The following is a 24,181-nucleotide window of genomic DNA, read 5'->3' on the forward strand; positions in this document are numbered from 1 at the left end:
TCCCAATGTAAATAGTGATGAAAATACAGTATTAAGACCCTGCTACCCTAATACAAGGAGTCAAGCAGTAGACAGGGGAGAAAAAAAAACCTTTATTTGAAGGTGATCAGAATCAGCATTCTTCATAGATAAATACAGTATTTCCATTTTATGTACACTGCTTTACATTTTGTGTTTATAAAAATGTTACATATTTAAAAGTTAATATAAACCTTATTTTTTTTAAATTACCTCTTCAATCATTTCTGAAGGATAAGGAACACCCAATGCAATCCCTTGCCATTCATAGAAATATTTCTCCTTGAAATCAGCAAATTAGACCAGACAACTGCTGTGTGTGACCAGATGAAGGACAACTGTGACAGAATCACAGTCCAATATTACTTATTTGCAACTTTAGCTCTAATCTTTAATAAAAAATATACAGTTATTTTACAAGTATACAGCAAACCAGTTGTCATGGAGTGTTGCACACACAGAGAAGACTTATTTTACATTGTTGACCAATGATTTAGTTACAAACCCTAACACTAGAAGATGAAACAATCAGTTCCAGCACAAGCTTTGTACAATACAGTAATGTAATTTCATACCAAAGTCTCTGCCCACTAATGATCATAGTTTAGCTATGTTTTCATCTTTGCCTTTTATACCCATCTCGGAACAAGGTAAAGGGTCTTGTCCCAGTAAAGAGGCAATAAAACTGACTTAAATAAAGCAGGGGTGGAATGATAAGAGTATGAAAATATTTGAGGGTCAAAAAGAGAGAGCATCTCAGTGGGCTCTAATACTACATCTGGGGACGGAAAGTACTTGTGAGTCTTAATTTTTACAGAACCAAGGTGCTCTCCCACAGAGCCCAAGGTACTGTTTGGATCAGTGTGGCCATGCCTGAAAGCTGTCTCTGAGATCACCAATTACCACAGGTGGAAAAACACAGCTAGCACAATAGGCCAATAGAACTCTAGGAGTAGAAGGTGAAACTTTGGATAATGGAGGAAGGACAGATAATCCACCAGATGGGCTGGACCCTGGGCAGCACAGCACAATGTTCCAGACAGCTCAAAGAACACAGCCAACGGAGCCACACCACACTGCTTTTTTAGAGATCTCAGTTCAGGAAAAGATGTGATATGTCATGAATAGAGATATCCATTTAGCTTTTGTATTTTGTAAAATAATATTATGAAAGCTGTATTTCGAAAGCATCTAAGATGCTTCTCACTACCCCTATCAAGCAAGACTCTAGTATAGAGGTTTAAAACTTGGGTTTAGAGGATTAACATAAGTTATGTTATGTTAACCGCTTATCCAGAGAGGAACGTTTTTTATGCAATAATAAATCTGCACAACATCTTTAGTTTGGTGGAAAAATAATGCATTCCTAAATACAACTGTTTTTGAAAGACCATGAACGTCTGCTTTTAGAAAATCTATACATTACAAAGCTGTACAAAAAAACAGAGAGGCAATCTGTCCCACAAACAAAAGACAGAGCACAGAAGTACTAAATTATTTAGTTTCCTCTTCTCACATCTGGACTGAAATCATACTATGTATACCAAAGACTAAATATTCCAATAGAGAAGAATAAAAATAACTAAACTAAAAATACCCACTGTTATTAATCAAAGCAAACGTTGCGTACCCCTGCAATCCACCAGCCACTCTTACTTGATGACCTTTCGAAAGGAACAGCAATGCCTCCACATAATGAATGTGGGTCAATACATTCAGAAAACACTGTACAAAATTTCTGGCAACAATCTCTCTGTATCACTTTAGGGTATAGTTCAACCTTTACTTTCACTCTCTCTCATCAGCCAACATCACACCAGACATCCACAATGACAGGGGTCCCCAGTTCTGGCTGTGGAGGGCCAGTGTGACTGCAGGCTTTCTGTAGAAAGTAAAGCTGACAAAAGTAAAGCTGTTCCAATTAAGGCAACAGCTAGATGAGTGAGGTCATTAGGAGCTGGAATGAAGACCTATCTGCAGACACACTGGCCCACCGGTATCAGGACTCCACACCACTGCTCAGAATCTGCAACCCAACAGGCGAATTAAGTATCCTTACATCAGCAACGGCTTCAGACCACCACAACACTATTAAATTGGACCAATTAACCCTGAGCCCAGCTAACTGAATTCTCTGTCTGAGGTCTTGTCTTTTAGAAATTTAAAGAGATCAATACGACCTGCTGGACCACCTTTAGTGCACAATATCACATCTATGGTTAAAATTCCCTTTCTGTTCTTCTTGTTTGGTATATTCATCAGGAACCCAGTCAATGGCTGCCATGAACTCACCTGCCTATCTTGTCCCAGTCTAAAGATGTCCACAAACTATGAGAGACAAGAAACTGTTTTTGTTCAGAATCTGATTCCTAAGCTGACAGGATGAAGGAACTGAACTTTTTCTAACCTTCATCATCTTGAATAGAGAAAAAATACAGGGGAACTGTTATTCAGAATCCCCAAAGGATGTGACAAAGCCTACTCGGCAGATGTCTTCAGAACGAAGACTGAAGCATGAACCAAAAGGACATAAGTAGAAACTACGTAGAAGTGCACTTAAAACTGGGACCAGTAGGCACTTCTTTACCTAAACAGCTGAGGAAGTCTGTGACAAGCTACTCAGCCATTTTACTGAAGCCAATACCATGGGTTCCTTGGATGAATTTGGATGACTTCCTTGAATCCATTAACTACTAAATACTGAATAGGCTACTGCATGTGGGCTAGATCCTATGTTTCTTAAGAAGTCATGTTCCTCAGTGTACTCAGTGTAATGTTCTAAAGCAATCTTTCAAATGAGTTGTGAAACATCTGAACAGCCTGTTCTATGATCATTTGACTCAGCCTCATTAGATGACAGGATCTCAAATGCCACTCTGAAGTTAAGATCTAGTGATGTTAAAGTATCAGTTTCATCTTCCTGGGATCTCTACCTCTGTCCAACTGCACAGCTCTAGTTCAACAAGGGCACAACGCTGCATAAAAACACTGATAAAGAAATAACACCCCAAGACCTGTAAATGCTTCCCACTTCCTTGTGAATCCTCCAAATTCTGAATCAACGCTGAAACTAATGTTTTTTGAGGCTCTTGTTATTATTTTACTGAAGAACAGAAAATAAAACTGTATGGTTCAAGTAGGGAAAAGGATATTTCTTCATAGAAGTGAATGGAAAGCCTTCATGCTCGATTTGTACAGGTAGCTGTAGCCAAAGATCTATAGTACATTTGTAGATGTTTGGTGTTTTGTATGGCTGATATCTAGCAAATAGTGTCCTGCTTTTTGATGTTTATTTTCCACCACAGAACGTCCCTTGAACCCTGACGTTTGCCTGTTTCCCAAGTATAAAGACTAAAACTCTACTAATCACAAGAGATGAGAGGTTTCAAACTTATCACAGGCGCTGGGTTATCATTCCCGTATGTCAGTACTGTAGTTTACCAGTTGATATACATATAAGCATCACATCTTGGCTTGTGAAGATATAATGTGTTTCTCAAGAGTAACACATCCCCCCTTTACTCTTTTACTCATGATTCTTTCCCAAGGTCTAGAAAATCATCCAATATTATTCACTGTTCCTACCTAAAGACTACTGGATTGTCAAAATATGAACACTGTTGCATGTTTATGATAATTAACCTATTTAACTTAATATAGTAGTTAGTACAAAATATAAAAATGTAAAAAAGTAAACTTTTGAAAACATGGATAACAGGTGACTATAGGCAACACAACCACTTGTCCTTTTCAGCTATTTCCACACTTCTTACAGCCAGAGGAATGGCTTTCCTCAATTTCTGTGCCTCAGAAGCAATATGTTTTGCTGAAATTATGTTAAAAAATAAGGAGTATGTTCAATAATAAAAATCCCTAATAAATGAGAGCTGTCAAAAGGGAAGCATCTTCAGTTTAAAAAAATATGACCTCATAAACTGAGAAAACAAGTATTAAAAATACATGCTTCATTGTAGCAGAAATTCAATTACATCGGGATTTCTGATAGCTTGGGGTGGATGTGTTGTCCAGTTCTTGAACGAAATATCTTGACACTTTTCTTCTCAGGATAACAGAGCAAACAATCAGTTATGATATTTTAAATATGGATAATTATGATTAAAACATTCCCATATGTAGGGGGTAGTTGTAAGTTCTACAAAATTGTCATCCAGTGAAGACACAACGACTGTTAAATGCATTTTAAAGGGAGGTATTTCAATGTAAAATAAACACTAAAAATGCAGGACACTACAAATAAAAATATTATCTATTGCTTTTGCCTAGTATCTTGATAATTTGTTATATACAGTCATCCTGTAGTACATTTAAATGTCACAACAAATAAGTTTGACCACCCTACCATAAATGAGTCTCTTTCAGTAATGTTACCTTTGACAAAGGAAACCCTCTGAATTTTACTCCTATAGTACAAAACAAAACCGATATGCACATTGCTACCAGTTACTTGAGAGTACTAGAAGAAAATTTTGTGATTCTAAGTGATTATGCCATTTCACCTCAGCTTTCTGCTAGAAAACCAACCTTCCTGGGCCCTATGTGATTACTGACACATTTCTACTTCCTGAATTCATACAAGTGCAGGATATATATTTATTGAAAAACCTGCTTCTGCCAATATCGTCTTCAGAAAAGCACATAAAAGAAGGTGATCAGGTATTTTCTTCAGATGTTAGTTAAATAAGAGTAACCACACCACTCCAACAGATATACAGGTACAACTGTGGCTGCAAGCTTACCAAATTATGTCAGGAAAAAAATACTTGGTAACAGAAAATGGTACCAAATCAAACTAAGGGGAAGAGGTGCCATTTACATGTCAATAATCACCCAACTTCACAGAGAAGTTCACCTATAACATTCACTTTCTTCCTGTTTCTCGTATTATAACCTGTTTTTTCAATGTCTAAGAACTTTTAAAGAAACAGAAAATACAAAATGCGTATGAAATGTTGGCAAACCCAGCGTTCTCCTTTGTCAGCATAACATCGTCTTTGGTTTAACTACTGTGCAACATGTCCCAAGGAACAACACATTCTCACAAGTCCGGGGAAAAAAAACCTGCAGCTCGAGTTCTTTGAATGAATCTGCAAGAAGAGGTGGTGAACGTGGAAAACCCGACACCTGCATCCCGACAGCACCTCCAGAGTTAAGGCCAGTGGCTGCCTCTTCAAGAGTTTCGCGGTTGGTTATTATTTGTTTACCGACAGCAGCAAATTGATCTGCAACAGAAAACAGAGCTTCAGATCTGGCGCACTGCTCCCTGAGGCTGTTCAGCACCATTCAAATCATGTGTCAAAATTAGCATCGCTCAAGTACAATTAACACACAGCACACCAGACAAATCGTTATATTTTGTAAATGTTGTCTAAATACATTTTGAATGCCATCAAAACACGAGATAAAGCATAGCTTGTTTCAAACTTCTGCTGACTTCTCTTCTGACATGTGCTTAGGGGGTTTATGGATTCCACATGTTTTCCACACACACACACATACAACAGAAAAGGAAGGGCAAAACTTTGGAGTATAACAGATTTTAAAATAATCGTTTTTTCAGCTGAGAAGGTGAGATTGAAGAATCAAAACCTACAGTTTATTTTATAGGGAAGGTAACCCATATCTATCCTATTTTTACAATCCTTGAATCCAAAGCAGAACAGTGAGTTCACATTGTTACAAAAAAGTATCATCACTGCAGCACTGGACTAAGGCAGCTTCATTAATTCACAATCAAGACTTCCAAAACATTCTTAACAGGTCCACTGTTGTTGCCACTGATGTCCTATGATGTTGCTGTCCTTTCCTAACGTCCTGTCTTTCTGGGTGGTGGAGGGGGTCTGTCCTAATATTTGGCGTATGGGAACCTCATCATCTGGGAATTTCAAGTCTCCTCCTTACTTGATGCCCAATATTCAAAATGCTAGCAGACTGCATTATAATTAGTACCTGCTCCATAGAGGGACAGGCAATGATCTGCAGATCCTCCCCGCTGTATTCCTCTTGGAGAACTGTGTGGAGCTTCTGGAACACTTGTTGAATATTGTTCTACAAATGACAAAACACCAACAACAATGTTTTTTTCTTGTGTTGAAAAGGACCCGGTCCAAGTACAAAACCGAATATGAGAATACAAACAAGTTCAAAGGTGCCATCTGGAGCTCTATTGCGTTTTGACACAACCATCATACTTTATAACCATTTTAATACACAGCTGAGTTATCTGCCTCAGTAAGCATTCCAGGTGGACTGACGTTTAATTCACTGAGACCCCTCACTCTGGGCTACTCACCCGGACTGGCTTGAAAAGGATGAACTCTGTGTCTCTGTTGGCCAGGTACAAAGACATGCTTTGCGAGGTTGTTGGTAGTTTCGTTTTCATGGTTCTGTATGTGGCCGTCAAAAGCTCATTGATCTTGGCTGTGAAAGAAAGAAAGAAAGGCCCAGGAGCAACATGAGCAGCGTAAACAAGCTTTACGGCTTAAGTTTACAGCGTCAATTAGCAATTCCAGGTTATGGATTATGCAACATGCCAACGTCTTTGTAACACTGGCGTTTCTTGCAAAAAGACAAAAAAGCCCTATTTTGACTACTTGACAGGAGGAGGGATTTGGACACATTTGATTAAGGCTTCAGATGTTTCATCCTCTAGAATGTAGTTTGTGCCAGCACCCTTGACGTCCTCTCTTGCAACAAAATTTATGATATAATGCTTTAGTTTTATCATCAGTGGCGGATGAACAGGAACCAGACTTTGCATCAAATGTTTTAACAGACATGTTTACAAGCCTTATTCCCTTCTGTCTGTGAGCAAGCGGTGGTCTCACCAGGCTGTGCCCATGGCTGCTGAGGAAGATTATAGCTTGGCCCCCCTTGGTTGGCCATTGTCTTCAGTGCTGTCACCTGAAAAACAGCACACTGGTAAACAGACTACATACTAATGTAATGCTCCATCAAATTCAGATGTGGCTTCTACAGAGAAGCATACATCGAAAACCTGTACAAACAGTTGCAGAAAGCAACACGTGCTGTACAATGTGTCTGCCCACATGAAGAGGCTTGTTTAAGGTCATCGCACTCAGAAGCTGACTATAATAATTACTGAGTTAAAACTTGTGAAAGTGTGGTTCTGCTGCATTAAATCAGCAAACCTGCTAAGCTAAAAGGTATTACAGTATAACTGCATCTGCACAACATTCTTAAACACTTGTAACATATAAAGAGTGATTTATTTTTCTTTTCCGACTTTCCTCACCTTGGTTAGAAATTCCTCCAAGTTTCCCACAAAAAGCCTGGTCTGCTGCTGGATAAACTGTTCGCAGCTGGATTTCAGATGGCGATCGACATCTTTCTTGGAGTCTATATAATGCTCTTTTATCTCGGGCGTTCCCTGTAGCAGAGATAATAGTCTACAGCTTTAAAACGCCTTTGCAAACTCTGTATAACACCTTAAACGTCAAAAATTTTATACCATTACCAAGAGAAGCCAGAATAATCGTAGAGACATTATGGATCTATATAAAGGAAGACGGACAGGTTAATTTATGCTGAAAAGCAAGAAGAAAAAACGTTTCATCTGTGGAGTCATCTTTGTGTGCGAGTATACACACTTCATACCTATGAAGGTTCCACAGCTGAACTGTTGTGTTTTATCTGTCCTTCTACTTTTCAGCATGGAAATAACCTCTTCATATTCCTTTTCAAGCTGCACTTACTCAGCTACTCATTCTGACACTATACGCATATATTGGGACTATTCCTCTGGATCTTGGATCTTGGGTCTTCGGTGTGAGCTCCAGCTGCACACACTGCTGGTGTACCTTCAAATGAGGTACTTTACCCCAGTTGGTCACCCAGCTCTACCAGTGTGGACCAGAATTACTGGGTTGGGGTGGTCATCCCTGTGATGGACAGCTGTCCCACCCAGGGGAGGGGAGTCCTGTGCTCAGAAACCAGGATGAGCTCTGGCCTGATGAGCTCCTATGATCCTGGTACACATTTATAACTACGTTAACACTAAAAGACACTGAAAAAGCAACAAGTGCTTCAAATGCTGTTCTCACTTTTGTGTTTTTGAAGCCTCTCAGTATACATTTGACAAGCAGCATTGCTGCCTTTTAGCCTGATCTCAGAAGCTAGGCAGGGCAGAGCCCCGTCAGTGACAGGCTGGGAGACCCCCAGGGAAATCCAGGAGATGAAAGTGGTACAATTCCCTCTGAGCCACAGCTTCCAAACCAATGTCCCAATACAAAGGCAGAAACACTGAGTTCTTATGTTAGACAGGGATCCTAATTATTTCTGGTTGTTGGCAAGTGCAGGGGTTCTAATTCCAGTGTCCTGACTAAATTCCACTCTGGGTGTGCACAGTCTGGCCTCGCTTGCTTCACCCTGTTTGCGTCAGTGGTTAATGAATCGGGTCCACTCTGATATGTAAAGTGGTAAATGAACACAAGGAGTGATCGTTATTATATACATGCACATATGAACAGGTAACGGGTTTATTCCATGCTGAAAAGAAAAGAAAGGAAACACAACGTTTTGGCCGTGGAGCCTTCTTCAGTTGTGTTTCTTTTATTTTCCTTTCAGCATGGAATATACCAGTTACCTGTTCCTTTGCAGCCTACGCATGCTGACGTAGCTCCCTACTCGAACTACATGCACATATGTAATCCAGATCACAAAATACACTGAATCACTCTTTACCTCAAGCAGAAACTGAAGGATAGCATTGTGACTGTTCAGTCGAAAAAACTTAGGAACTGTCCTAGGATTAAAAATTTTAAAAGCAGCATCTGAAAGAAAAACAAGAGCAAATAAAAGCAAGAGTAAAAAAATATAACATTTTACCCGTCCATATTAAAAGGGGTGGGGGCTCCCTCTACTGGATATAGTCTAATACTGCATGTCAATAAACCATCTTGTTCTTTGTACTCATCCACAACTGGAATACAGCTGCACTGTGTGTTTCTATTTTTTTTTTAAATCAGACTTGATCTTCGCTGTAACATGATGTTTGGATTCCAATTTCTAATCAGTAAATATGAAAATATTTAAATAATTAAATGCATAAAAATAGGAGGGTCTTCCTTTTTTTACACAAAGAAAAATTACTTTCAGCCAAGTTGTTGGGAGTTGGCTTCCTTCAAAAAAAGCTGGATAAAATCCTTGAATTAATTAGCTACTAATTAATACCAAACAAGCAACATGAACTGAAAGATCTCTTCTCATTTTTATTTTTTTTGTTCAGTACCTATTGTACATTGTACATACTTTACATACAGCTTTAATTGTAAGAACTACCACTCTGTATGTAAAAAAGGGTATTTATTAATTACCAGATCTACTACTGTTACATAAACTACATTGCAATGTAAATGACAGATCATTTACATTTACTGTCCACTGGCACTGACATGAATTAGAAGAACAAGCGAGTGAAACTACAGCATCTAATCACTCTACCATGACCAAGAATGACAGGCAAAACATACATTTAGACATCTAAAATAAACAAGCCAAATTCAGTACCAGTGCTGAAAGGAGTTCTTAAGTAAAGACAATTGAGAAATGACACAGATCATGTTATGAAGCAGGACCCAGCTACCCAGACCCGGCAGTACATACCTTTAGTTTTTTTGAGATCCAGAGAAATTTCCTTAATGGCAAAGTCAGTGTGGAAGGGAGCAATCTGTTCCCTCATGATCAGCAGGTGCTTGATGAGAAACAGCTGGCCATCGATTTGAGTCTGCACAAGAACAGAGAACATAGTAAAACCCATGTTGCATTATTAACACCCATTGCATACTTTGTTTTTAAACAGACTGTGACCTTACAGTGCTGGCATAAGAACAAAAGAAAGGCTGCTGTCCATGAGGGAAAGCTATTTAACCCACCTTTCTCATCTCTTGGTGATAGGAGTCAAGTGAAACGAAAATTTCACCCAGCCATTTCTTGAATGATCCTCCAGTTTGAGACTCAGACACTTGCTTATTAACCCTGTTCCTTACATCTGCAACTCTTTATGTAAACAAGGGCTTCCTATTTTTAATCTCGAATGGATTCTCCTTTAGTTTCCCAGTGCAACCCTATGTACTGGCGTTCCACTGATGAGTATAAATAATTCAGCCCTAGGATGACCCTATCCATCCTCTTTAGGATTCTATATACTGGTTACAGGTTTGATCTCAATCTCATTTGTTCTACATTAAACAGGTCCAACTCCTTTAACACATCTGTATGTAACAATCCACAGAGACCAGGAATATTTCTTGTTGCTCTTATTTGACTTTTAAGGCTATGCTAACCTGTTTATTGAGCGTTCCCCAAAATGGAGCAATTTTTTTAAACGAGGTCCTACTAATACTTTCCAAATCTTGAACAATACTTCCCCAGTTTGAAATTGCACACTATTTGCTAAATATGCTAGCAAACTTGCTTAAAATACCACACATGAAATATGTACAGCACAGTGTATTTCCTGTTACCAGTGTGGAGCACTTTGCATTTATTGATGTAAAATTTAATTCACAAAGGGCCTGCCCAGTCCATCTCTTTTTTCACGGTTTCTGTGTTAACAAACTGCTTTACTTTCACATCATCTGTAAATCTAACTAGTTTTCTAAATATACCAGAACATAAATAACTGAAATAGCTCATGAAGGTCAAAGGGCCTAAAAACGATGAACAGCTCAGATCGAACTAATCAGAGACTGTGCCCCATAAAATGCTGTGCGGATTCCTGTTTGTTAAGCAGTTCTTCATCACGGTGCACAGACTAAATTGGATTCCTATGGCTTTTCATTTCTAAATTAATCTTTTATAAGGGCCTTTATTGAAAGCTTCTATTTAAAAAAAAACATTTCAAACTTCAAAATATATCCTGGCATATGCTTTATCAACTATCCTCATGGCTTAAAGAATTCTAGCCGTCTCTTAAAATGCCACCATTTTGGAAGTATTCTTTGAGTTTATCATCTCACTACTATTCCTGTAACTGTATCAGTAACTAAAGACATGCTGTAATAACTGGCCTGTGGTTTCCCTTTTCAGTTTTGCCCTCTTTTACCAACTAGCTTTACATTTGCAGTGATCTCCACTGTGGGAGCTGATCCCACCCGCACTGCGGGCGGAACAAGGGTGTCAGGGTGTTCAACCGGCATATGACTGGAAAGATATTCAGAGCAGGGAATCCTATCTATTACCCATCCTTCTGTAACCAGTTCCACTGGCTGCTTGTTTCAGAAGCTGAGTCACCAGTCAAACTCCTCACTAAGCTACACTGCACCAATTCGCTCTGCCACAATGACTGTATATCACTCTTTGATCGCAGGCCGGGGAAAAGCTCCTGCAGAGACACACACAGGACGTCCCAGAGAGCATTCCCAACTGGCAGGGGTCTGGCTCCACTGGCTGAGACACATCTGATAAATGTCTTACAGCGCTAACCTGAGGCAATGCAACTTCAGACCTCAGCCCCCACACACCAGATCTAAAGAGCCCTCATTAACACAGAGGATCCAGGCAGGCGTGACAAACATGCCTCAGCCTGAGGAGGGAACATACAACCTTCAAAGGGAAAAAAACTCTTTGCCACTCAGTACCTTTTACAGATGTCATAAAGTGAAATTAACTGATGAAGGATTCCCACACGCATTTTACTACCTTGACACATATCTGCTATAAAGCAACATTTGATAAACAAGTGACAAACCTTAAATTAACATTAAATGTAAACCATGAAAATAATCGCAGTTCAGGCTTTGATGTACAGAGGTCAAGTTTCAAATTAGATAAAAGAGCTCTCCGTAATACAAATGAAACAAGTTGTATTTTCATTATAATATGCCATACAAATTAATCGGAAATCAAAAATGCTTGAATCTCAACACACTAGGACTGCAGTGCACTGGAATTCCAAAAGGATTCCCCCAGTGGCAGGATAAACTAGGACACTTTGCTCCGCTGACACAGAGGCTGATATCCCGCAACACGAATTGAACAGGAACTGCTCTTGTGGTGAAAGTAAAGGGTTGAACTCTGTCATGTAAACTACCGAAGTACCAAGTGGGCCACCGTATCAGTTAAGTTACCAAAATACAAAGATGTGAAATCGACAAAATTAAATTTAATACAACACAGACCAGTAAATAATGTTCAAATTAAAAAAACAAAAACACTCCCATGCAAAAAACTAATCTCTGCAAATTCAGGATACTTTCTCAAACCATTCAGTGGATTAAGGAGAAAGCGAGTAGGAGACTACCCACTGCACATGGACGTTATTCTGATTTAATGTGGCATAAATAACCAGTTTCAGTCTTTCCAGTAAAAGATATGCATTCTTCAGGGTAGTATGAAAAGATGAAGTACATGCTATGGCAGAGATCAACCAAAAGCTGCAGCATTTTCCCTGAAGCCTGAATTCCTGCATAACCCTCAAGTCAGAAAAATCAACAAACACAATCGAACTCCCAGCTCAAACCTGTGGGTAGGTGAATACTCCATGGCTACTGACTCAGCAGTTTGTAAAATTATTATTCCCAGGTGAGGAGTGAACTAGAATTTAAATACCTAGGGAACTTAATCACAGGATCATGACCGAGGCATCATCTTCATTACAGCAACCACTCACCTTGTTCTTAGTGATGGCATCTGTGGCTTTCAGTAGCGACTGGATACATGAAGACAAGGCCTCTTGTGATAAGCCTTGAAAAACTGCTCTCTAGAAGGAGAAAACAATCACATCAATGCAACCTCACTGACCGCGGCTTGTCAGCCGTCCGACAAAACAGTCCATCCACCTCTTCACTTCCACCCTCACAGTGGGAGAGGTGTTCGATTTCTGCCTCCAGACAGGTTTGCTGAAGGGCGACATCTTACATCAATACACCTGTACAGCTTGGACAGGCACACCAAGGTCCTCCTCAGGGTGGGGTACCACATGCCGTGCAAGTCCGCCGGAGAGATGGAGGCGTGCAGCCGAGCTCCGGGAGCTTCTCCAGTACCTGTGGTCGCAGAGAGGGCAAGCCGTCACACGCCAGCTCAGGAGGAGAGCTCTCCTCCTCAGGGAGCCAACAAACCTAATGATGGCCGATGTACAGGCCAACCGGAGGAGGTTCCCCATGGGCCCCTTTCATCCGTTTCACCTGATTTGATGACATTTTTAGAGTCGGCGTCTTCCAGCTGGACATCTGAAAATGAAGAATCCAAGGAAAGCTGTTTCTTCTGCTCTTCCTTTAAGCTCTGGGCGATTTTCTGAGCAAAATGGGGAAAGAAAAGGGGGCAAAACCCAAGTCAGGTATTTGAAATCAGAGCGGGGGGGGATCCTTTCACAAATATAGGCATTTTCAAAATAGGCAAACTCTATATTATCTTACGGAATATTGCCTGAAGACCACTAATCACGCCAATCGAAAGGATTTTGGCCTGAAACTACAACACCTGAAATCCCAGATCATTTGGGTCTGTTCACTGGGATGTGAACTCGAGGGAATGGCAGTATTTTCCGCACCTCCATCATTTCCAGCTTATCAGGGTATGCCAGGTCTCCCGGGGCAGGGTTATACCCAATGATGTCAGTCTGGATGTAGATGTGGGTTCTGTACACAAGTCGCTCTTGAACGTCCTCCAACATCTGCTTAACCACAGCTTCGAAGGCTCCCAGCTGTTGCACTGAAAGGACACATTTTACACAAAGTCACAGAGGCACATGCTACTCTTAAAGGCTCTTCTTTAAGATATAGAGATTGCAAGAACACAATCAGAATTAGCCACATTAGTGAATAAGTGCAAACAGTGCCCTGCACGGTTTCCTGAAGTGGCCGAATATACAGAACACGTACTACAAGCCCTACAAGTACCACAAGATTTTGCAAACACAGACTAACGTAATTGAACTGGAATTAACTTCGTGAACTTAGTGAACTTCCTGTTCCACTGCAGGAGTAGTTTTGCATAGTACAGCAGCCTGCACTGACTGATGAAAAAAAACACTGACAATCATCCTAGATTGTGCAAAAAGGCTGAGCTGCCTTTACAAACAAACAGGATAAATTTCCCCCGTGAAGAGAAACGGGTCACACAGCATTCTGATCTGATCTTACTGTTGTTCTGAACATGGTCCTCTAGCATCTCATTCTTGAGGATCCCACAGAGCTCTGACAGGGTCTCCAGATGGATGACGTGGATGATGAGCGGCCTTAAGACGTCGTACAGCGACAGGCACAGCCTCTCTAGCAGTTCACTGTGAAAGGAACAGCTCAGCGTGACAGTGCGAACCCTGCCTACCTCACCAAGGAGATCGTGGAAGATACAGGAAGAGATCGTACAAAAGTAAACTGCAAGACCCATGGCTCATAGGTAACAACCCAGAACAAGTTCAGCAATACCTCGCCCAATGTGGTTTCTATTAGAGCTAATGCTCCATAGCGCCCTTTGTCCTAGTAATTACTGTACTTTAACCACTCCAAAAAATATAAAACCTTCATGAAATATAAAAGCAGAATGTCTGCGACATGCATACTGACTAGATGGAATTACTACAGCAAAGTAGTGTGCTACTTTTTTGTGCTAAACAACAAAAAAACAATCCAGCCTTCAGCCAATCGGTATGAGTGTGGCATAACACTCATGTTTAATGTGCAATCCAGCCTCATGCCAGCTGTAAACGTTCAGTGTTTCTGTGTGTGCACAACTCCACCGTGGTCTCGCCTGTTTTTGCATATTAATATTCATGAGAGCCACAGCCTGACCCAGCTGGCTAATGTAGCTCCTCCCCTCAGTCTCCACCAAGCTGGAGGAGTGAAGGCAGACAGTGGTTAATCCAAGCGAGCTCAGACCTGTATGTATGAATGCATGGCCAATTCTGTTGTTCAAAAACTCTGTTCTTCATAAAAAGGACCTACATATTCTGTGATAAAAACACCAGCAACTGTGCTCATGGGAACACAACCCTATTAAACACATGATACATCTGCCTCTATTAGCACACATTCCCACAGTGCTCCTTTTCTCTGAACACATCTTCAGTGCTAAGTGAGATACTGCTGTGCTGGATTACACTCAACATTTAGATATACTGCATGACTTTCACCTCACAGAAAACAACTTAAATGAAATGTAAAAACCTAAGAATTCCAAGAACGGTCATTTGTAACCTCTCTACTGGATTAGAGTACAAGTAGTGCAGTGGTCAGGGCTCTGGAGAGCCACCAAAATAAATTAATATTTATAAATACTGGATTATCTTGGCACTACACTTTGTAGATATGAACTAAAGTACATTTCCTTTTTAACTGCTAAAATGGGTTTTGCAGGAAGACACAATAAAAACTGCGCTAACGATCCACAACAGGTATACTTACTCTAGCTTGACTGTTGGCTTAGAGAAGAACTCGTTGTAGAGCTGGTGCTCGTCCTGACACACGTGGACCATGAAGGCACAACCACTGCGCACCTAAATAGCGACAGATGGACGTTAGAGGTTTATTTTTCTCAACTTGATTGACCCTAGTCCCAGAAACATTGCACCACTCATTCCAAATCCACATGGTTTGCTGGATATCCCCAATTAATCCATATGACACTCTGGTTATTTATCCACTGTTATGTTGCTTGTGTTTCTTATCCAGGCAGTGAAGGAACGGATATACGATGAGGTCAGAGGATGACAAGGTTTCTAATCAACATGCATTCAGTCCTAATCCATTCCGTCCTTAAACAATCACTCAATTTCTCCAGCCAGGCAATCAGATAATGAACAAGCCAGCAAGAGGGCGTCAAGACCAAGAAGAAGTTAAGGAAAATCTGAACGAAAACCACCACAGAGAACATGAGTCTACAATATATACTGTACTACCTGGTGCAATGTATTTGAAACCCAGCAATGAAGCACCAGATACTGAAGTAGACGGCATGATGAAACTGTAGCAGAGGAACTCAGACAGTGGGAACCATATAAGCCAATGTAAGAGTGAAGGCTCGTACCAGTGCACAGTGGTCCTTGTTATTCTGGCTGGTCAGGTCTGTAATGGTGGACGTTATGCTGGGACTGAGTAACTGCTCTCTCTGATCTAGGTAACACTGGTGAATTTCTCCTAATAGCTGCTGATACCTGAAAATAAAAAAAGGAAATAGAGGTGATTTATCCAGATGCCTCTTTCCCATTGTTGTCTTTTCCAAGAAAAGTGTAGCAGAAACAAAAGTGTCTTTTGCAATGGCTCGGTAATATACTGTACATCTTGAAAAGAAAAGGAACCCAATACCATGTAACATTGGATGCCGCATCAGGAAACATGTGCTGATTGATAGATGTACCAAAATGTAAAAAAACCACAGTTACCACAACCATAGTTATCTTTGTTTTATTTTTATTATTAAGAGGAACGAGTAAGCCCAATCTCAAATAAAAGTACAAACCCCATCTTACAGGGTCAACAGTCTTAATTGGCGATATGGCCAGCAGCCATATCACCCTGCAACTCACAACTGGCAACCCCCTGAAGCTAAACTGGTGTAAGCCTGGTCAGTACCTGGATGGAGACCTCCTGGAAAAAACTAAGGTTGCTGCTGAAAGAGGTGTTAGTGGGGCCAGCAAGTGGCGCTCACCCTACGGTTCCACGTGGGTCCTAATGCCCCAGTATAGTGACGGGGACACTATACTGTAAACAGGCGCCGTCTTTCGGATGAGACGTAAAACCGAGGTCCTGACTCTCTGTGGTCATTAAAAATCCCAGGGCGTTTCTCGAAAAGAGTAGGGGTGTAACCCCGGTGTCCTGGCCACATTTCCCATTGGCCCTTACCAATCATGGCCTCCCAATAATCCCCATCTATGAATTGGCTTCATTACTCTGTTTTCCTCCCCACTGATATCTGATGTGTGGTGAGCGTTCTGGCGCACTATGGCTGCCGTTGCATCATCCAGGTGGATGCTGCACATTGGTGGTGGTGGAGGGGAGTCCCCATTACCTGTAAAGTGCTTTGAGTGGAGTGTCCAGAAAAGCGCTATATAAGTGTAAGCAATTATTATTATTATTAATATGTTTTCTGTACATTTTTATCTAGAAATGAGAAAAACTACATATATCTTAAATATACATATATGTAAAATGTAAAGAATAATAAAGTTCACCAAACTATTAAATTAAATGTTGAATTTTAACCCTGTAAATGTAATAAAATAATGTGTACACCAGGAATTTAAGAATAGAATCATTTATATACACACATTTTACAATCTTCATTACACAAAAATCACATAAAAATCTACGTTAACTTTGTAAGTGGTTGAGATACACCCACAACTTGCCAAAACATGTAGGCCTTCACACAGAAGGGAACACAGCACTAGATCTGTATGACTTACAGACAGGGGACTTACTCAGGTATCTTCTCAGATCTCTGTTCTATCTGCTCTATGAGTGTCTGCAACAGAACAAGAAATTATAAGATGCCAGCAAGAATAACACATTGAAGAAGAGTCAAGGATGTAAGGCTTGAGGAAGTCTTTAAGAATAAAGAAACTTTTAATATAAAAAGGAGGTTTTGCTCAGGAGAAATTGTGAGCTTACATTACATACTGTACATTAAGCATCTGTTCACTAACTTCTGAGAAGCAATTGGCTGTCAACATGACCAGAAAAGTCCTTAGGCTTGCATACAGAAAGCTGACTGACGTTACAAAAACAACAATACCAAATCCAGAACACCAGCAATGTGTAGCAAACTACAAAATGATTAGTCTGCTACAATACTGAAAGAGAAATTCAGTTTAAATTCCCAGAATAACACATAACCAGTTAGAAGTACAGTTTTCTAAACTCAGTAATAAATTGTTACCCCTTCCTCCAAATTATCTCTTGTAATACTCCTATTAGATTCAAATTGTTAAGACTAAAATTATAAAAGCTATGAGACTGGAGTAGAACAGTAAGTGGCTGAATGTAAAGAGAACAAGGTTCACACATCAGAAAAAAAATCATACTTACTCTAACTTTAGGGGCAGATGCTCTGAACTTCACATAATACAATGTAAAAGCATTTTCAGAACTAGGCACACCCGATGGATCCTACAACATATGAAACACTTATGAATTTGTAAATACATAAAGAAGAAAAATAAATTAAATTATAGGTTTAGCCTAATAGAAGCCTTATTTCTTAACTCTGAAAACAAGATATAATGATTAGCATGTTTCCTCCATTTTGCGTTTAAATGCCTTACTCAAAGAAAACAAAAAGAGCTTAATGGTTTTAAAACGTCTTGTTTTAAAGGTCTGTTTAAGGCTTTTCTACAAGCCCAGTAAGTACCTGACATTCTGCAAGGAACTGTCTCACACAAAATGGGTACTGGACATAAACCAATCACTGAAAGTGACCAATCTTCATTTTTCTTTCATCAAGCTGTGTTGTTGTTTTAGGAGGGGTCCTGGGTTATGAAGTCAAACAAAATAATCATAAACCTTCCAAGTCATTTGGCTGCCCCCTTACCCTTTTTGTTAGCTGGGTGGTGAGGTTCTGTAGTGTGTTCACAGTGTGAGTCTTCATTAAATGCATAGCTTTGGAAAGGCATTGTTTAAACTTGGCTAAGTAAACAGGATAGTCTTTAAAATGTGGCTGGAAAATAAAAGTAAATCAGTTAGGTGTAGAATATACAGTAACATTCATAAGATAAACACATTACAATTAAACCTTGAAAGACAAATACCAAATCGCCTATTACTCAGGAAAGTGTAATCTTTTACATATTTCCTGATTAAAAGTTTTTTTCTCCACTATGCAGGGAAACAGCTTCCAAATGGATTCATATCTTTGACAAACTGGAACAAAATACTGATTTAACTAAGAAAATAATGGTGTACATTCATACTTTTCAACATTTATTAATTTATGTTTTTATGTATGAAAATGTCTATAGCATGAATGTAATAAAGAATTATTGCATGTAGAAATAAATTAATTTGAAAATGCCCTACCCATACATACTCAGTCTTTTCATTTTTTTATTTAGATTAGAAATGTATTTCAAAATGTCCTACTGAATGTACTGTATACATACAGCAGGTTTTCATACTAAATTGGGTTTTAGTTATTGTTCATTAAGGGTATACTTAGGTTTAAAGGCTAATGCAAGTACAGTGTAATCACCTCAGTTCAATGCCATTCCTGATTAAAAAAAAGTTTTGAATCACTACTTACATGTGAGGAAACATATTCGATGCAGTCGTCCAGTTTAGAGAGCATCGGTATAAATCCTTCACTATTCACAGACAATGTAGGAGAATTCAACTTCTGTAAACAGGAAAAAAACGTACATATTTTTGCCTTTATAAGAAAATAATCTGTCAAATTTAGAACACTACACTTTTCTAATGTCTTCCAACACAACAATCTTTTTTCTACAGCCATAACAGTGGCAGTTCACTAAATCTTATTTTATTCAAGACTGTCGTGTTTGGATTTCTAACATGGAATTCATCAAAGAAGAATGAGTACTAATACTGCCTTTGGTGATGAGCCTCTCCAACCTTCCTTTAATTAGATAGAATCCTAACCTATAAAGAAAAAGTACATCTTTTCTTTTAATACCTTCATTAAACAGCTCCACCAGCTCTCAAACTGTTAAATGTTTTTCATACTCTAACGTACACCATGTAAAAGCTGCAACATACTGTACCTCAAAAGGAACTTACCGCGTTTATATTTTCTAATTCATTAAAATAAGACAGCTTCTGTTGTATGCTCTGTGCCAGGTCAACCAGTTCTGACTGTTGGAAGACAATAAAACATAAAAGTCAATAATTTATTTTCTTTGTTACTCATCATTCTATACCTTTCCATCATTCTTACGGCAAATAGTAAATGTTGCAGTATTTTGAAAAAAACAATCTGTGTGCTGTTTGTAGTGGACAATCCCCCACAAACTGCAGGGAAATGCATGTTTTTTCAAACTGTAAATCTCTGCTCTTTTTAAGTGACAACTCCTGCTTCAATTTTGTCTTCACCTACTAGTTGCTTGTCTTCTACAATATGTGGCTAAAGATTCCCAACAGTGATAGTGCGGTCTTCCACTCTACACTATGAACTGCACTGTTGGGAATTGACTCACTCCAAGTAGGCATCCTGAAACGGCCACTTTGTCAACTTTCACACCCTCCATTTCTAACTCCACCCCCCTGACCACTTCTGTTATATCCCTTTCTTTCTAACAAAGTTGGGAACCCACTTTTCTTCCACAACCCCGATTTTAACAAGAGCCTCTGTCTTCACAAATCAGGTTGCTTCCTGCAACGTCAAAACAGAAGTCTCTCTTTCCACTTTTCCCAGGTGGAACAAATCATTTACTTCCAAGGGGATAACCCCCATTGACTGAGATTCCCTCGTTAAAAACAGCCCTGGTTGTTTTTGGTTCCTAGCTGAACAGAGAAAATGAGGTAAGCCACTTCACTGAACACCAGAACTGACTTCTAGAAGCTACCTCTGAGTAACCGCGGCCTACTGAGATCATTTCCTCCAGCTGAGACTAGCAGCCACAATCAGCTGATGTTAAATTTAATTCCTGCATAAAATGTTTGAGCTGCGAGACAATACCTGCTCTTTCAGGAGTTGTTCACAGGCCTCGTGCAGCGTTCCTGTCTTGGTGGATACGAACAGGTACTGCTTCTGCAGAGAGTCCAGGTGCTGCAGGGCAGTGTTCACATCATTCAGGATAGCATCGCACTGGTCCTGAAAACCACTCAGGTGATCTCTGGTCAGTCTGCAGGAAAACAATACAGCACTCAGTGGACCAGTGTCACAGCTTTTATTGTGCAAAACTGCACTCTGGATTCTGAGCACTAATTCTGAAAGTCTTCAAGTACAGTTAGGATGGCCTTCTGGGTAGCAGTAGTTCAAGTAGGTAGCTGCATCAGCATGCGTAGGCTGCAAAGGAACAAGTAAAGGTTTATTCCATGCTGAAAAGAAAAGAAAAACACCTAAAGAACGCTCCACAACCAAAACGTTTTGTTTGTTTTCGCCATGGAATAAACCTTTACTTGTTCCTTCTGGGTAGAAGATTACTGTACTGTTGGTCTGTGCTATGAGTCTTAGGTACTAGGAGATACTAAAAATGGTCATCTCTCTTTTTAAGCACTGAGAATGTTCCCCCATGTTTGGTTAACTGGCGTTCAGACAGCATATAAAACAGATGACTCTACATTTCTTAGACAAAACCATCTCCAACTGTGGAACATGCTGCATTTATCAATTAGCAGAGACCTACTTGCCTACCTTCATTTCAGACATTTCCAAAAAGCATGTTTACTAATTCCCACAAACCTGTTCTTTGCACCTTCATCTTGGTCCACCCGTGTCTGCAACTTGGAAAACCAAGAGAAGAACTGAAAAGCAAAGAGGAAAGAAATAAGTAATATTTTACAAACTCTTAGCAGATCCTAGAAAGCACAAATGATCATGGAATAATCAAATTTCAATTCAATTTTAAACTTCTGTGTTTATTTGTAGGACTCTGTCCTGCTTTCTACATGAGACATTACATGTTTTGATGGTATTCTGTCACCTAGTAGGAAAGCAAAACAGTGCCAGGGGCTGTTTCAGGCCCTGTTCAAGCCTTGTGATGGCAATTCAACGAAGAAAATGTCATTTTGCCCCCTTGTCAGCTTTGCTGCGTTCCTAGCTAAGAAGATGATAGAGTGGAGATTCTCTGGCTTCTTCAAATACTGTTATCAGGACTAAGGATGCCAGCAGTGTCAGAGGCCGTGCGCTCTGGTCAGTACCTGCTGTGCGGTCTCTATCCGCTCATTCTCCATGCCCAGCGACTGGAAGCCCTTGAACAGGACGTCCTCTGTGGAAGCCGGCACCGTCGTGGACAGCGGGGCACAGAGCGAGCGCGACGTCAGGCTGCACAGGTCTTCAATGGGCAACTGGTTCAGGAAACATCCGGCACAAAGCGTTACGCTTTCAGGGTGGGTGCTGAACAGGAAGGTTCACCATCACACTACGTCACTGTGCTGGTTCAAGACAAAATCCCTGGCAACCCAAGTCTGAGTTTAAACGAGTCACACAGTGACACCTTTTACCCTGCCCACCTAAAATTATATACACTCATAGTTCCACAAGATAAATCAAAACGACAAACTGAAGCACAGAGAGTAATTTCTGAGATACAGTCATTCATGCATTTCAGTCCTTTGATATGCTTATATGTTATCAATGTACAGATGCACTTTTTCCAAGGAAACTTCGGGGACAGAAAAGTGGTCCGCAGACCGAAGCATACAGGCAAACTGAAAGAACGCATCTAGAGACACTGGTTAGGACCTGACCTCAGACAACACAGGTCATGCTCCTCTTGTAAGTCATGTAAGATCTGTCGTACTAGAAAATCTAACTTCTCAACACATTTTGAAAAACAGCCGATACATTTAAATGCATTAAATCAGCGCGAATTGTGCAGTAGAGAGCCTCAGAACTGCCCTATCAGTCCAGGATGTGTGCGAAGACACCCTCTACGCACACTACTACGACTCCCCTTCTACCTCTATAGCACGTTCTCTTTTAACTACAAAAGCCTTCAAATCACTGACAATCACAACAAACCGCCGTAGATAACTCTTATGTTATTCTGATAAGACACTCCTGAGTATCCAGGGCCACGGTGCCGTTTAATTAGCCACTGTATTGGACCTCACCTCAGAAGGGATTGGGAGATTCTCAGCGGCTGCTCGGACCTCCAGAATGGAGTCTGTCTGGCGCTCTGTCAGGGGCGCCATGGGGTCCGATCTGCGGTCCCAGAGAGACAGCTTCTCCCGGGTTTCTTTCTCACTCTGGTCCAAGACAGACACATCCACCGCCGCCATCTCCAACATCAAACGTCAGCACTGACAGGAGATCCTGTTCCGGGGGGCTGGGAGTTCAGAGTCAGACGCCAGCCAATCCATAAGGCGCCCCTGTAGCCACGCATCCAGGAAGCGTGCCTTCTTAAAGGGGAAAGCGGGCACAGAGCTTGTAGTGACAAGCTGTCTCAGCTACTGTACGTTGACCTGCACATTTAGCCCACGAGAGATAAGAACGCCAGGATATATTTTTGGTAATTATACATATTGTTTTAGAGCAATCTGAACATTAAGGTGCTGTCTTTTTATTATTGTAATATTAACAAGAATAATAATAACAATAAAATGATTGCTGTCACGTTATGTTATTATTATTTTTACAGTTTAACCAATGCAACGAATTTTAGTTGCAATTTTATGAAAAGAGCCACCAACTATTAAAATATTCCAGTCCAGTGCATGGGTTGGGGAGAAAGAGATTTTCACCTGAAATTCTTTTGACTAAAATGAAAGGAACACTTTGGGATAGAGCAGAAGGTCACTGGATCTCTTGCTCTTAAACCAACTCAAAAAGACACAACAGACCACATTTAAACCGACAAGCTGGTTTTTGGTTAAGGTAGGCCTATACAGTATGATATACCACAAAATAAGTAAATCTAGTAAAGCATTCCTGTCACAGCGTATGGCCCTCCTTCATGCGCCTCTTCGACATCTGTGACTCCCAAAGACAGACAAGTCACAAATTCTGGAACTTGTGTGAAGATTCTAGCATTTGTACAATGCTTTATCATATCGTCTCCTTTAACAACAGTGCTTTTTTACCCATTCATGCTTTTTCCTTGCCCTTAGTCTGTTATAAAAGCTCTTTCCCCGGGATGGTTAGGGCACCTTTTACTCGTTTTGAGATTGTCCAGATGTGGTTGTGTTTTGGAAACAGATCTGCTTTTTTTGCCATCATTTTAAACAAGAGTGCTCTTTGCTCTCAGCTAGTGCTTTTCCTAAACAATTACTACATAGCCTGTCTCCTCTCGGCAGCAGATGAAAAGATGCTGTCACTGCACTCAGAGCCTCTCATTTCCTCCCATGGAATCTTTGAACGCTGTCCTATCTTTGACATTATTTATATGGAGCTCTTATGGCTTACATCCAGGGAGCTGGACACTTGGATTCGTACTTCTGTCTAGCCACACAATTTCATTTTAGGAGTCATTTGATAGGTGGTGTACCTCTAATGGAGACTTGGGGATCATAGACAGGGGGAGGGGTACATTTAATTCATTTCATTCTGATTTTGCAAAGTTTGAAAGGAAAAA

At 40.3% G+C, this 24,181-nt stretch overlaps 1 protein-coding gene across 1 annotated transcript; it reads right to left on the reverse strand.

Annotated features, from left to right (window-relative positions):
* Positions 1-72: 72 nt before the first annotated feature.
* On the reverse strand, positions 73-23,546 carry cog3 (component of oligomeric golgi complex 3). The gene is made up of 24 exons (XM_006639014.3): positions 23,352-23,546; positions 22,722-23,072; positions 21,807-21,953; positions 21,349-21,410; positions 20,623-20,788; positions 19,725-19,799; positions 19,231-19,323; positions 18,523-18,648; positions 18,021-18,101; positions 17,414-17,457; positions 16,021-16,147; positions 15,399-15,490; positions 14,139-14,278; positions 13,547-13,707; positions 13,182-13,290; positions 12,916-13,040; positions 12,668-12,757; positions 9,661-9,781; positions 8,740-8,828; positions 7,292-7,426; positions 6,864-6,939; positions 6,329-6,456; positions 5,986-6,084; positions 73-5,258 (listed from the first exon to the last, which is right to left on the reverse strand). The coding sequence occupies exons 2-24, from the start codon at positions 22,896-22,898 to the stop codon at positions 5,229-5,231; spliced, it is 2,493 nt and encodes an 830-aa protein (XP_006639077.2). The 5' UTR covers positions 22,899-23,072; positions 23,352-23,546; the 3' UTR covers positions 73-5,228.
* Positions 23,547-24,181: the final 635 nt, after the last annotated feature.

This window comes from Lepisosteus oculatus, chromosome 15 (assembly GCF_040954835.1).
Source record: "Lepisosteus oculatus isolate fLepOcu1 chromosome 15, fLepOcu1.hap2, whole genome shotgun sequence".
Lineage (NCBI taxonomy): Eukaryota > Metazoa > Chordata > Actinopteri > Semionotiformes > Lepisosteidae > Lepisosteus > Lepisosteus oculatus.